At 44.6% G+C, this 12,766-nt stretch overlaps 1 protein-coding gene across 4 annotated transcripts in view; it reads right to left on the bottom strand.

Annotated features, from left to right (window-relative positions):
* Nucleotides 1-12,176, bottom strand: part of lrig1 (leucine-rich repeats and immunoglobulin-like domains 1) — a 179,854-nt gene extending 167,678 nt beyond the window's left edge. For 3 of the 4 annotated variants that reach the window (XM_070895202.1, XM_070895204.1, XM_070895206.1), the window contains exon 1: nucleotides 11,610-12,176. In XM_070895202.1, the coding sequence (XP_070751303.1) occupies nucleotides 11,610-11,866 (257 nt within the window). In that variant the 5' untranslated portion in view covers nucleotides 11,867-12,176. Of the gene's footprint in view, nucleotides 1-10,495; nucleotides 10,539-11,152; nucleotides 11,207-11,609 lie in introns of those variants that run through there. The other variant, XM_070895205.1, reaches the window with a different exon arrangement.
* Between the last annotated feature and the right edge of the window lie 590 nt (nucleotides 12,177-12,766).

The following is a 12,766-nucleotide window of genomic DNA, read 5'->3' as shown; positions in this document are numbered from 1 at the left end:
GATGGGGGGGGGGGGGGAGAGAGAGAGAGAGAGGAGATGGGGGGGGGGGGCGGGGGAAGAGAAAGGAGATGGGGGGGGGGGGAAAAAGAGAAAGGAGATGGAGGGGGGGGGAGAGAAAGGAGATGGGGGGGGGGAGAGAAAGGAGATGGGGGGGGGGAGAGAAAGGAGATGGGGGGGGGGGGGTGAGAGAGAGAGAGAGAGAGAGGAGATGGGGGGGCGGGGGAAGAGAAAGGAGATGGGGGGGGGGAAAGAGAAAGGAGATGGAGGGGGGGGGGGGAGAGAAAGGAGATGGGGGGGGGGGGGGGAGAGAAAGGAGATATGGGGGGGGGGGGGGGGGAGGGAAGAGAAAGGAGATGGGGGGGGGGGGGGAAGAGAAGAGAAAGGAGATGGGGGGGGGGGGAAGAGAAGAGAAAGGAGATGGGGGTGGGGGGGGGGAAGAGAAGAGAAAGGAGATGGGGGGGGGGGGAGAGAAAGGAGATGGGGGGGGGGAAGAGAAAGGAGATGGGGGGGGGGAAGAGAAAGGAGATGGGGGGGCGGGGAGGGGAGAAAGGAGATGGGGGGGGGGGAGAAAGGAGATGGGGGGGGGGGAGAAAGGAGATGGGGGGGGGGGGAGAAAGGAGATGGGGGGGGGGAGAAAGGAGATGGGGGGGGGAGAAAGGAGATGGGGGGGAGAAAGGAGATGGGGGGGGGGAGAAAGGAGATGGGGGGGGGGGAGAAAGGAGATGGGGGGGGGGAGAAAGGAGATGGGGGGGGGAGAAAGGAGATGGGGGGGGGGGAGAAAGGAGATGGGGGGGGGGGAGAAAGGAGATGGGGGGGGGGGGGAGAAAGGAGATGGGGGGGGGGGGGGGAGAAAGGAGATGGGGGGGGGGGGGAGAAAGGAGATGGGGGGGGGGGAGAAAGGAGATGGGGGGGGGGAGAAAGGAGATGGGGGGGGGGGAGAAAGGAGATGGGGGGGGGGGGGGGGGGGTGGTGGTGGGTGGGAGGTCGGTTCGGTTCGGGTCGGGGGTCGGGAGGGAGAGGGAGGTCAGGTCAGATCCAGTCCGGGAGCGGGCAGCGGGAGGCAGGTCGGTGTCGGGTCCGGGGGCGGGGATGGGGGAAGAGAGCGGGAGTCGGGTCGGTGTCGGGTCCAGGGGTGGGAGTCGGGTCAGGTCAGGTCCAGTCCGGGGGGGTCGGGTCGGGTCCGGTCCGGGAGCAGGGGGGGGGGGAAAGAGAGAGCGGGAGTCAGGTTGGTGTCGGGTCCGGTCCGGAGGCGGGAGTCGAGTCGGGTCGGGAGGAAGCAGGAGCTGGCCGTAGGAGGAGCCTTATTCACGCTGCCCCAGTGAGGCCATTCGGCCAGAGCTAGGGGCTGCGTGCTTCGGCCCCTCCCACACAGTTTTGGCCGCCTGGAGCTACTGCACATGCGCGCCCACTGTAGCGCGCATGTGCAGAGATCCCGGCACTGTTTTCAGCGCAGGGACGCTCCACCCCCTACAGCTCCTGCTGCGCTGCGCCGAGTGCCAGAGGACCTGCAGGGAGCTGAAGAATCTGGAGGGGTTTTTTTTCGGCGCACTTTGTGGCGCGAAAAACGGGCGTCCAGGTCGGGACTGCACCGTTCTAGGCGCGGCTCGAAACTTGGGCCCTATGTTTCTATGGGATGGAACCATCAGAATAAGCCAAGATGCCTTCAAACATAGTGCAAGAACGGGTGAGTTACGTCCAAAATTCCTCCATATTTTGCACTATATTTTGACGGAGGTGCCATCTTTGGGATGAGACATTAAACAGAGACCCCGTCTGCTCTCTCAAGTGGACGTAAAAGATCACATGGCACTATCCAACACGTGCTGAATCATATGGCACTTAAACTTGCCGGTGCTGGGCCTGCTTTCCTCCTCCACTGCTACATTAACGAGCAGGAGAGTTATCCCCGGTGTCCTGGCCAATATATTTATCCCTCAAATCAACATAATAAAAACAGATTATCTGGTCATCATCACTTTGCTGTTTGTGGGAGCTTGCTGTGCACAAATTGGCTGCCGCATTTCCAATACTGATTACACTCCAAAAGTACTTCATTGGCTGGAAAACACTTTGGGACGTCCGATGGTCATGAAACGTGCTATATAAATCCAAGTCTTTCCTTGTAAATCGGCATTACAAGGAAATTACCCCAATTACGGGCCTAATTGTGCAGGAAATTTCAGGTTGGTAATTTATCCCATTGCTGTTTGTGGGAGCTTGCTATGTGCATTTTGGCTATCACATTTTTCTAGTTTACAACAGTAATTACACTTCAAAAGTACTTCATTGATTGTGAACCTTTGAGATGTCCCGCGGTCAAGAACGGTACTGCACAAAATTCTTTCTTCGCTCTGAGAAAGAAAACTTCCTTCATTAATCCATTTTAGGAAAGATAGGAATCCTCAGAACAACGCCAAGACCGTTTTTTTTTTAAATCTGCTTTACAATACTTTTCACTCATTGATCACTTCACCAAAATCAGGAGTATCATTCCCCGTCATGATTTAAACTGTACACATTAGTTCAGCACCGTAACTGCATCTTGGGCCATTATCCATACAAATTTCAAGTCTATTTAAGTTATTCTCAGAGCATCAGCGTCACTACATTCCTCCATAAATAATCCAGTGTATGTTACAATCAAAAGTTTACTTTTACAAGCCAATATCTGGTAATTTACAGTCAGTACACGAACATATATAGCAACAGTTACATTAATCTCACTTCATTTCAACTCAATTCAGTAAACCTTCTTGTAGTACCCTGTATAGATAATAAAAAAATCTTCCACCAAGGTCCTGTTAGCGGACTAAATATTTGTTTCATCTATCAATCTGGCTGGCTCCGAGCTCAAGAGGAGCAAACTTTCTCGCTGGGTTGCGCTCCCTCCCCAGACCTTACCGATATGACCCCAGACTACATGATAATTTGTCCTTTTGTTCTCTGACAGAACAAGAGTTCAGAACTTTCACCTGTAACTCCTTCCTGGTCAGGGATTGGCCAGTAGGGCAGCCAATTAATCTGGATATCACTCTCCGTAGGTGAAAGTTCAATGGCAACTAACCACTGCTTAACACAAATGAACAGGACCATCCCAATAACAAGTGTAGAGGATCATTGGGCTGTTAAGTGAATTTCCTTTGTTTTAAGCAATTGATCCCTATCTATTACTAAGAAGTATCAGAGTACCTGAACAAACATTTTTATGCAGCTAGTTGTTATGATCTGGTATACACTGCCTGAAAGGGTGGTAATAGTGATGTTCAAAAGAAAATTGAATATATACTTCAAAATAAAATATTTGTAGGGCTATGGGGAAAGGGCGGGGGAGTAGGACTAATTGGATAGCTCTTGAGTCACCATAGGCACGATGGGCTGAATGGGATCCTTCTGTGCTGTATGATTCTATAAGTATTCTTTTATGATTGTAACCAATGCCCCTCTCCTCTTTCTCCCCCCCCCCCCCCGCCAAACACCTCAAAAAAAAATTTTTTAAATCAAGACGAGATTTATTAGCTAATTTTACACGAACACTCAAGGCAAATTCGAGGATCAGAGATGGATTCTAACCAAGATCACAGTCCTAAAAAGACTAAGTGCTAATTCACCATGTCTCCGTGTAAAAATGTGAAAATTAAATATGGACAAATAATGTACTTAATTGCAATCTGCCTGTTCATCAAGGTTGACAGCTCAACACGCCCCATTTCAGCCTCACTACATACAACTCTTTGAGGGGGGGGGGGGGGGGGGGGTGGGGGCGGGGGAATAAAGCTCCCGTTAGCATTTATTACATGTCCAAGAACACAAAGATCTAAGATCAATACTGAATTCTATGCAGTTGCTCACTGGTCGGCAAATAAGCAACACAGATCCAAAACTGACAAGACCACATGCTCACAATAGTAACTGTTCCCATTATATAAAGAAAGCACATGTAATACGATATGTGAGCAATTAAAACGTACTTGTTTATGGCACCTGCAACCATCACTATTCCCCTCCACCGACCAAAAGAACTCAAGCTGATAAATTTCCAAATTCAATGAATGCAAATAAAAACTAAATATAATCCTTCGTACAAAAAAATTACAACAGTAAACATGCATAAAACACAAGTTCAATTCTTCCATTCAAAAACAGTAACTGACTTTAAAAGCATTAAGTATGTACTGCATATAGTGTGCTTATTACGCTCCAGACACTACACTTTATTGCACATTGGAACAGTAAGCCATTCAAACCTGTTCTGCTACTGAATTAGATCATTGGTGAATCTATACCTCAATTAAATTTATCCACCATGGCTCCATATCCCTGGATACCACTCACAAAAATGTATCAATCTCAGTCTTGAAAATTTCAATTGATCCAGCAACCACATCCTTTTGTGCAAGAAATTTCCATTTTCCACTACTCATTGCATGAAAAAGTACTTCCTGATTTTGTATCTAACTGGCCGAGCTCTAATTTTAATAACTCTTTGTAGCAGTGCATAAGCTTTTAGTGATTTGTGCGCATTGGACACCTAAATCTCTTTGCTCCTCCACAAGTTCTTGTCTTTCACCATTAAAAAGCTATTGTGATAGCTTTTATATCTGGATCTGAGCAAAAGCCCAAGTGCAGAACCCTTGGGCAACACCAAATGTCACATCCCACCATTCAAACATAATTCACAACCAATGTCACATGATTGCCTCAAATTCCAAGCACTTTTATTTTGCTAATAATCACTTGTGCAGAAGCTTTTCAAATGCTTTCTGGAAGTCCATATAGACAACATCCAGAGACATATACAAACTAATTTTAAAGAGAAAACGGAGTAGAACCTTGTAGTTTGCAATTAAACTCTGATCAACTTCACCCTTGTTTACTTAATAATGAGGCTTTCGGGCTTGAAGGCACACAACTCCACCTTAGCAACAGAATAGTGTGCATTACATACAAGAGTACATTCCTGATATTATAAATGCCACCATAAGAGATCCATTAGTTATGAAAACATTCACAAAAATTACAGTTAAAGGTTTTTTTTTAAATTCGACCTTGGAATCCTTCTTGCATCCTCAAACCAATCAAGATTTTATCCCCCTCACAGTTTTGAACTTTATGGAGCCCCTTGATTAAAATACCGCAAACACGTAACATTTTTCATTGCTATATTATAAGATAACTTTATTAACAAAAAAAGGTCTTAATGACTAAAAATGCCAGTTGTGTTTCCCAAACATAATATATCTGGTTAATTGTAGTTTTATGGCAACCTAGAGTACTGTACATCATGTTCCTTGTGCTATTTTATCAGCTCAATCTGCTACCGACATAAATTACTAAACAAATAAAAGGTGACAAACTGGAGGGAAAAAAAGTTATTTAGAAGTTGTGTTTTATACAAAAATCTGCTCTCAAAAGTTAACTGATGTAAATTTGAACTTAAAATGAGAAGTATTCAAAAGCAAATTCTTTTATAAAAGCAATCAATGCAGAAAATACAAAACAGAAAATGATCTTAAGCCAAATATGATTAAAAAGTCACAAATTTCTGAATTGTGAAAATAATTAAAGATTTTAAAACAAGGAAAAGTAATAAAGCACTAATAGAAGAGGGAATACTTACAAAACCATCAAACCAAGAATACTAAAGCCATGTTCACCTTTCAAATCAGAGCTATTCTCAAAAAAAATTCTTGTAAAAATTCTAAAGTAGAATTAAACAAATGTAGAAAGATGTAAAGGACCTCTTAAATCACATTATTGTTAAATTCCACATTTGCCAAAAAACAGAATTTTGATGCTGAAATCAAAGTATGGAGAATATGGAGAAAAACAAATATAATCCAATTTCTCCAGGTCAGTCTCAACTGATTTTAAACAACTTGCTGCGAACTTGAAGTTATTATCTGTTTTTTTGAAGTGTGTGAAAGTTTTCTTTAGTGAAACTGCAACTTGAAAGCATTAGCCAAAATCTCTGATCAGACTTGGAAAATGAATACTTCTTGATTTCTTGCTAGATAGCCAGTTTCTTTTCTAATGCAAAATCAGGGACCAACAATGGCACATTTACTAACTCTCCCCTTTATATTCAGGTTTGACAGCAATTGCAGTGGTAAATTTACAGCATTAAGTCCCCTCATTAATGCGCTATGGCACAAATCCTCCTGGGAACTTTCACTACAGGTCATCCTCCTTTTTAAATCTGCACCAATTGTGTGTACTCATGATTGTGACATAAGAACACAAGAAATTGGAGCTGGAGTAGGCCATTCGGCACCTCGAGCCTGCTCCGCCATTCAATAAGATCATGGTTGATCTTCTACCTCAATTCCACTTTCCTGCACTATCCCCATATCCCTTGATTCCCTTAGTTCCAAGGGCCCGCATTTGATGAAGGCCTCTACCCACCCAAAGGACCAGACGGTACTTTGGACGGGAGTTTTCATCAACAAGGTCGCTCGAAGGTCGGCAGACGGCAAATGAGGGACTTACACCACCAATCTGGGCAGCAGCCGGCAGGAGCTCCCAATCTCGGCGGCAAAGGCGCTTGCCGCACAAGTGTCGCCAAGGATGGAGTCGGGCCCACAGAGGGTCGAAGACCTGCAAAGAAAAAACATCAAGAAAAAAAACATCGGAACACCTTCAGGGGACCCCATACAGGTAAGTCCGGGTAAAGAAAAAAATTAAAAAATGTTTACTCACCATTTTTTTCCAGCTCTTCATACCTAGCATCGGGGACAGACCAGCCTCCTCGCAGCGGTCCACCCCTGTTCTGGCGCCAACTCCCGCCTGCACCAATCTGGTATCTCGGCAGGCGGGAGCCCACTTACACCACTCGGCCGTGCGCTGACGTCAGCGGCCAGCTCTCCCCTCCCTCCCGCTCCAGACCCGAGGAGGAACGTCGGCGGCAGTGGGTGACAGGTGCATCAATTTCAGACCCCAAAACTCTATTGATCTCAGTCTTGAATATATTCAACGACATAGCATCCACAGCCCTCTGGGGTAGAGAATTCCAAAGGTTCACCACCCTCTGAGTGAAGAAATTTCTCCTTATCTCAGTCCTAAATGGCCAACCTCTTATTCTGACAGTGACCCCCTGGTTCTAGATTCCCCAGCCAGGGGCAACATCCTCCTTGCATCCATCTGGTCATGCCCTGTAAGAATTGTGTATGTTTCAATGAGATCACCTCTCATTCTTGTAAACTCTAGAGAATATAGGTCTAGTCTACTGAATCGCTCCTCATAGGACAATTCCCCCATCCCAGGAATCAGTCTGGTGAAGTTTTGTTGCACTTCCTCTATGGAAAGTATATCCTTCTTTAGGTAAGGAGACCAAAACTGTACACAGTACTCCAAGTGTGGTCTCACCAGGGCACTATACATTTGCAACAAGATACCTTAACTTTTATACTCAACTCCTCTTGTAATAAAGGCCAACACACCATTTGCTTTCTTAATTGCTTGCTGTATCTGCTTGTTAACTTTCAGTGATTCGCGTACAAGGACACCCAGGTCCTTCTGAACACCAACATTTCCCAATCTTTCACTGTTTAAAAAAATACTCTGCTTTTCTATTTTTCCTACCAAAGTGGATAACTTCACATTTCTCCACATTATATTCCATTTGCCATGTTCGTGCCCACTCACTTAGCCTGTCTATATCCCCTTGAAGCCTCTTTACATCCTCCTCGCAATGAACATTCCCACCTAGTTTTGTATCATTAGCAAACTTGGATATATTACATTTGGTCCCCTCATCCAAATCATTGATATAGATTGTTACTAGTTGAGGCCCAAGCACTGATCCTTGCAGTATCCCACTAGTTACAGTCTGCCAACTCGAAAATGATCCGCTTATTGCTACTCTCTGCTGTCCGTTAACCAATTCTCAATCTATGCTAGTACCCCCAAACCCATGAGCCCCAACTTTGTTTAATAATCTCTTGTGTGGCACCTTATAGAATGCCTTCTGAAAATCCAAATATACAATATCCACTGCTTCCCCCTTATCTATTCTGCTAATTACAACCTCAAAACACTCTTAACAGATTTGTCAAACAAGATTGCATAAATCTTTCATAAATCCATGTTGACTCAGAAAATAATAATGGGATTGGGCTAAGTACCCCTGTTACATAGTCTTGGAAACAAGACTTCTCTGCATTTCCTCTTAAATTTGCATTCATTGCAATTATGTTTCGTTATAGATGAAGAGAGAGAGAGAAACATATGACATTCAGATGCACTCATGATCATAGCTTCCATTATTTTAAACCAGTGCAAAGTATTTGTTGGCCAAAATCCACTATATACCTGAAACTCCACTTAAAGTAAATATGACAAAGTAACAATTACGTTTTGACAACTTATAATCTTGAGTACTGAAAATGGTAAAATAAATTAGATCTATGTTCCCTCTGACAAAAGAAAAACACTCTTACACAATTTCAAAATCATGAGGGGTCTGGACAGAGTAAATAAGAGAGAAACAGTTGACATAAAGGTCGGGAACCAGGTGATTGGCAGAAGAACCAAAGGCGACATAAGAAAAAACTTTTTTACGCAGCAAGTGGTGAGGATCTGGAATGCACTGCCGGAAAGGGGGGGGGGGGGGGGGGGGTGCAGGCAGATTCAAGCATGGCTTTCAAAAGGGAGTTGGATGAACACCTGAAAGAAAAACATTTGCAGGACTACAGGGAAAGGGCAGAGGTGTGGGAGTAGCTGAGATGCTCTTGCAAAGAGCTGGCATGGGCTCGACGGGCCGAATGGCCGTCTTCCATGCTGTATCCATTGTATGATTCTAAGTTTGTGGGTGCAGAGGACTAAACATGGCAGACAAACTGAACTTTTTAAAACTCCAACTGTATGTCCTTAATTTTGAAAGGATTAGATGATATTCTACAGATAGAATGTAATTAAATTCACTCCTGGTGTTGTTACACCTGCAAACAAATTGTTCATTAAACTGTACAATGCAAATTTAATATCTTTTGGAAATGAAGGCCTCAAGATCAGAATAAGAAAAGACCAACTTGTACTGTCCAATCACAGGACTGATCATAGAAATCATATTATTCTCTTCCCATTTCACTGTCTAAAGGAAAATTTATACCTAAAATGCTTTTAAGATTTCAGCACCAATCAAGAAAATGTAAAATGTAAGCTGCTAAAAGGAAAACAAACTGTCATTCTTCCTTTGAAAATGGTTTCTAATATTTAGTTATTTTTTTTACTGAATATGCTCCACAGCCTTCAAAATACGTACTTTCATATGTATACAGCAATTAACTATAACATTTTTTCTGTTATAATACAATTAAATGAAGGATAAAAATTTACATGGACCTATGAAACAAAAGTTATAATGTTATATTGTAATCATATTGAGGCAGAAATTGTGCTGTGCTGAAAACATTAAATACTTGTTCTTGTATATTAAAACTGTACATGTACTTATCTTTCTGGTGCTTATTTTCTCAACCAATTTTGAGTCTCTGCTCCAGATAGCATTGACTGTTTGTTGCAGTAATGTTCCAAGAGTACCCGTTACCCTAACATACTTCAATCAAGTGACTCGTTATTCACGTGCAAGGTCAGCAGCGAGTGCCAGAAAGTTATGACTGTGGAATGCACCACAACCAATCTTGCCTTCATCCAATATCCATAGGCACTGCCGGCAGGGGTCAATGAACAGCAATCAGAAGTGAGAATCCTGTGCAATTTTCCCCTCCCTAACATAGGAAAGTAGAGGTCAATTATAATGCTCTATTGCTACCCCAGCTGAGATCAGCTAACTTAACATGGGAATTGGACCTATGACTTTTCTAGTTGGTACAGCTCAGTTTGTCATTGAATAAACTTGCTAAACCATGAGGGGAGCAGCAAAGAATTTGTTTTTAACATTTGTTCTTTCAATCCTGTCAACTTTTTGGGCAAAGACAATAGAAATCAGTCACAATATCGTTACAACTGATAAACATGCATTATTACCAGACTGTGTTTGGCAAACACAGTTTGTTTCTTATCTTTAAAAAGTCCCAACAAGATGCACAACAATGTAAACAGATGTATACAGAATAAAAAATAGCACTGCCAGCATTCAAGAATTACAACCTAACGAATGAAGTTAGCGCACTCGAGACACCAAGAAACAAGACAAGAGTCTATTTTCGAACAATGCGTCGGACGAGAATAAATGGAAAAATGTAATTTCATGCAGATTAACTCTAACATTAACTTCATTTTTTTGCTACTATTAGTTATTTCTCCTCCCTCCCCCAAGACTAGCAATTTCAGTTGACCGACATAGCTGCAAAAGAACTGGCAAACCTGAATTGCAGCGGGCATTAGGACCATATGGACACTGAACTGGGTGCAGGCATGCTGCCAATCAGCATCTCCGGGTAACAGACGAGTGAATGAGAACCACGTCGCAGTGACAATGCGCCCAACAATCTCTGAAAACGACATCGCCATCCAACACAGTGAGCCGCCTAATTACCTAGTTATGCGATTAGCACTCCAAAGATTTAGCCCGACACAGCCTGCAAGAGCCAAACCAGAAGAAATTACAAATGAAGATGCTACAATACAAAGTCAAAGTTTAACTAATCCACCCCATCGATGACAAAAGAACTTCCAACAGTTATCTACGGCAGTTTAAATAGGTTGTTAATTCTGAGAACAAAGTGACAGCACATTGCGCCGTCTGCATTTCTGAAATTTGTTGATGTCTATGGCTTTCTTTTGAAACTTACTATATTACACCAAATCGAGTTACTCGGTAACACACCCATTAATTTCATGTTATTAAACAATCTGGGATAACCTTAAAAACAGTTCAGTTTTCTGACATTAAGTATAGGATTTTCTTTGGCCACCTGTTTTAGTCTCAAGTGACGCAAACCACTGAGAAAAATTGAAGTTCCTTTACCCAACCCCACATTTTGTTTCGCAACAGTCTGCCTCAATACTCCAAACTCAAAAAAATAATGCAAATAATCGTTGATCAGTTGCAAGATCGCCGTCCTAAAACTTTGATCTTTGTAAGGGCCATCCTAAACAGTAACTTGGGTCGCAGGACTTCAGACTAGACCTTTTCGTTCCATTCTCTGTTAATGTGTGCAGACCGTTTTCGGGAAAACATTTCGTTACAAACCCCAAACTCTTTGAACTGTTTGCATGTTGGACGAACACGTAGAGACGAGCACAGTCTATTGACAACTGCAAAGTCCGGTCCCCTGCCACAAGCAAGAGGCACCTCCATACATTCCTGAACTCGTGGTAATGAAAAAGGCATAACTGATGCATACGAAAGGCATGAACAAAGCGTTAAAGGCTTGCACCTTTTGAGGAGGATTATAATGCCCGGAATTTGAAAGCGCGTTACAATATATTTTTTGGTTCGCGTTTTTTTTTAAATCTGCAAGAGAGTTAGAATAGTTTAGTTGGTCATGATCGATGCAATTTAGAAGCTGCGCTAAAAGGCATGCAGTTGGTTTGCACGGTCAGTAGTGAGTGAGTCGGTGCCAGTGGTGGGTTGTGCCAACCCCTGCCCCGACCCTGACAGGTCCTTGCAGACACATCCAGTGAACACACACCGCGAGTGTACTTACAGGTAGACGACCCAGGCAGGCAGCTGGCGGGGGATGCGAGTCCAGGCCTGTTTGCTGCAGTCCAGCTGCTCTCCGCTGCACGTACAGCCCGCGATGCACGGCGAGGCCGCCGGGCTGAGGGGATGGGAGCCGGGCCCATCGCGTTCCAGTGCCGGTGCCGGTGCCGGTGCCGCGCACCAAGCCGGCCGCGGGGCCCAAAGCGCCAGCACCCAGAGCAGCGCCGGCAACCAGCAGCGCCGCAGTCCGAGCGCCGCCATTTTGGCTCACAAACTCTGACGGGACTCGCGGGCGGAAAAATAAAAAAGACACGAAGCCAACGGCAGCGGCCAGCCCACACCAACCGACTGCACGGTAGCGCGCGCTCTCTCTCTCTCTCTCTCTCGTCTCTCCAACTTATTAAATCGGCCCCTCAAAAACAGAAAGCCGAATTGACGATTGTCCCCTCAGCGCACGGACGACCGCCTACTCGACGCAAGCTCTCCTGAGGAGCCGATTGCGACGGTTAAAGCGGGCTCGTTTCATATTAAAACGGCTCACGCTCGCGCTTTCCAGCCGCGACCCACGTTGGATGGCTCCCCCTTCTCGCCCTTCCCATTGGTCCAGCTTTCCCGTCACGTGAACAAACATTCGCCCGTCCACGTTCCCTATTGGACGAATCGGAACGTCATTCAAGAAGGGGGCGGGTTCGGATTGGTCTGGCTCCCCCCCCCCCCCCCCTCCCCGCGCCCCCCATGCGCGGGTGTGAAAAGCCCCGCACTTCTCTCACCTCCTCTCACCCGGTCACTGCGTTTAAAGGCCAATGCCCAGCGGGAGCCTTCTGTCGTCCGACTGAATGCATCGCACAGAGCGAGATTTTTTAGGCTGCGATTGTTACTTGCTGTTTACATTGTTTTTAATTTCCAATTTTTCTAGAAAAAAATGCATTCCCAGTTTGATGGGACCCAGGAGAGAGCCAAAAATACCAGGGTTGCAAACAGCCGACCTGGCTCTTAAAAAACAAATGATGCACAATATCTAACGTCAAGCGAACGGTGGTGTCTCTTTTGCTGGCTTTTCGAGACACGAGAGACAAAAAAAATCCTACTTGATGAAAGTTTAAAAGTAGCGCCAAAAATTAATCTAACAATTTAAATGCTTTAACCCTTTGATAATTTAGT

Source organism: Pristiophorus japonicus, chromosome 12 (genome assembly GCF_044704955.1).
Source record: "Pristiophorus japonicus isolate sPriJap1 chromosome 12, sPriJap1.hap1, whole genome shotgun sequence".
Taxonomy (NCBI): domain Eukaryota; kingdom Metazoa; phylum Chordata; class Chondrichthyes; family Pristiophoridae; genus Pristiophorus; species Pristiophorus japonicus.
Note: the sequence above shows the minus strand (reverse complement) of the source record. Positions and strands in the feature narration are given on the sequence as shown.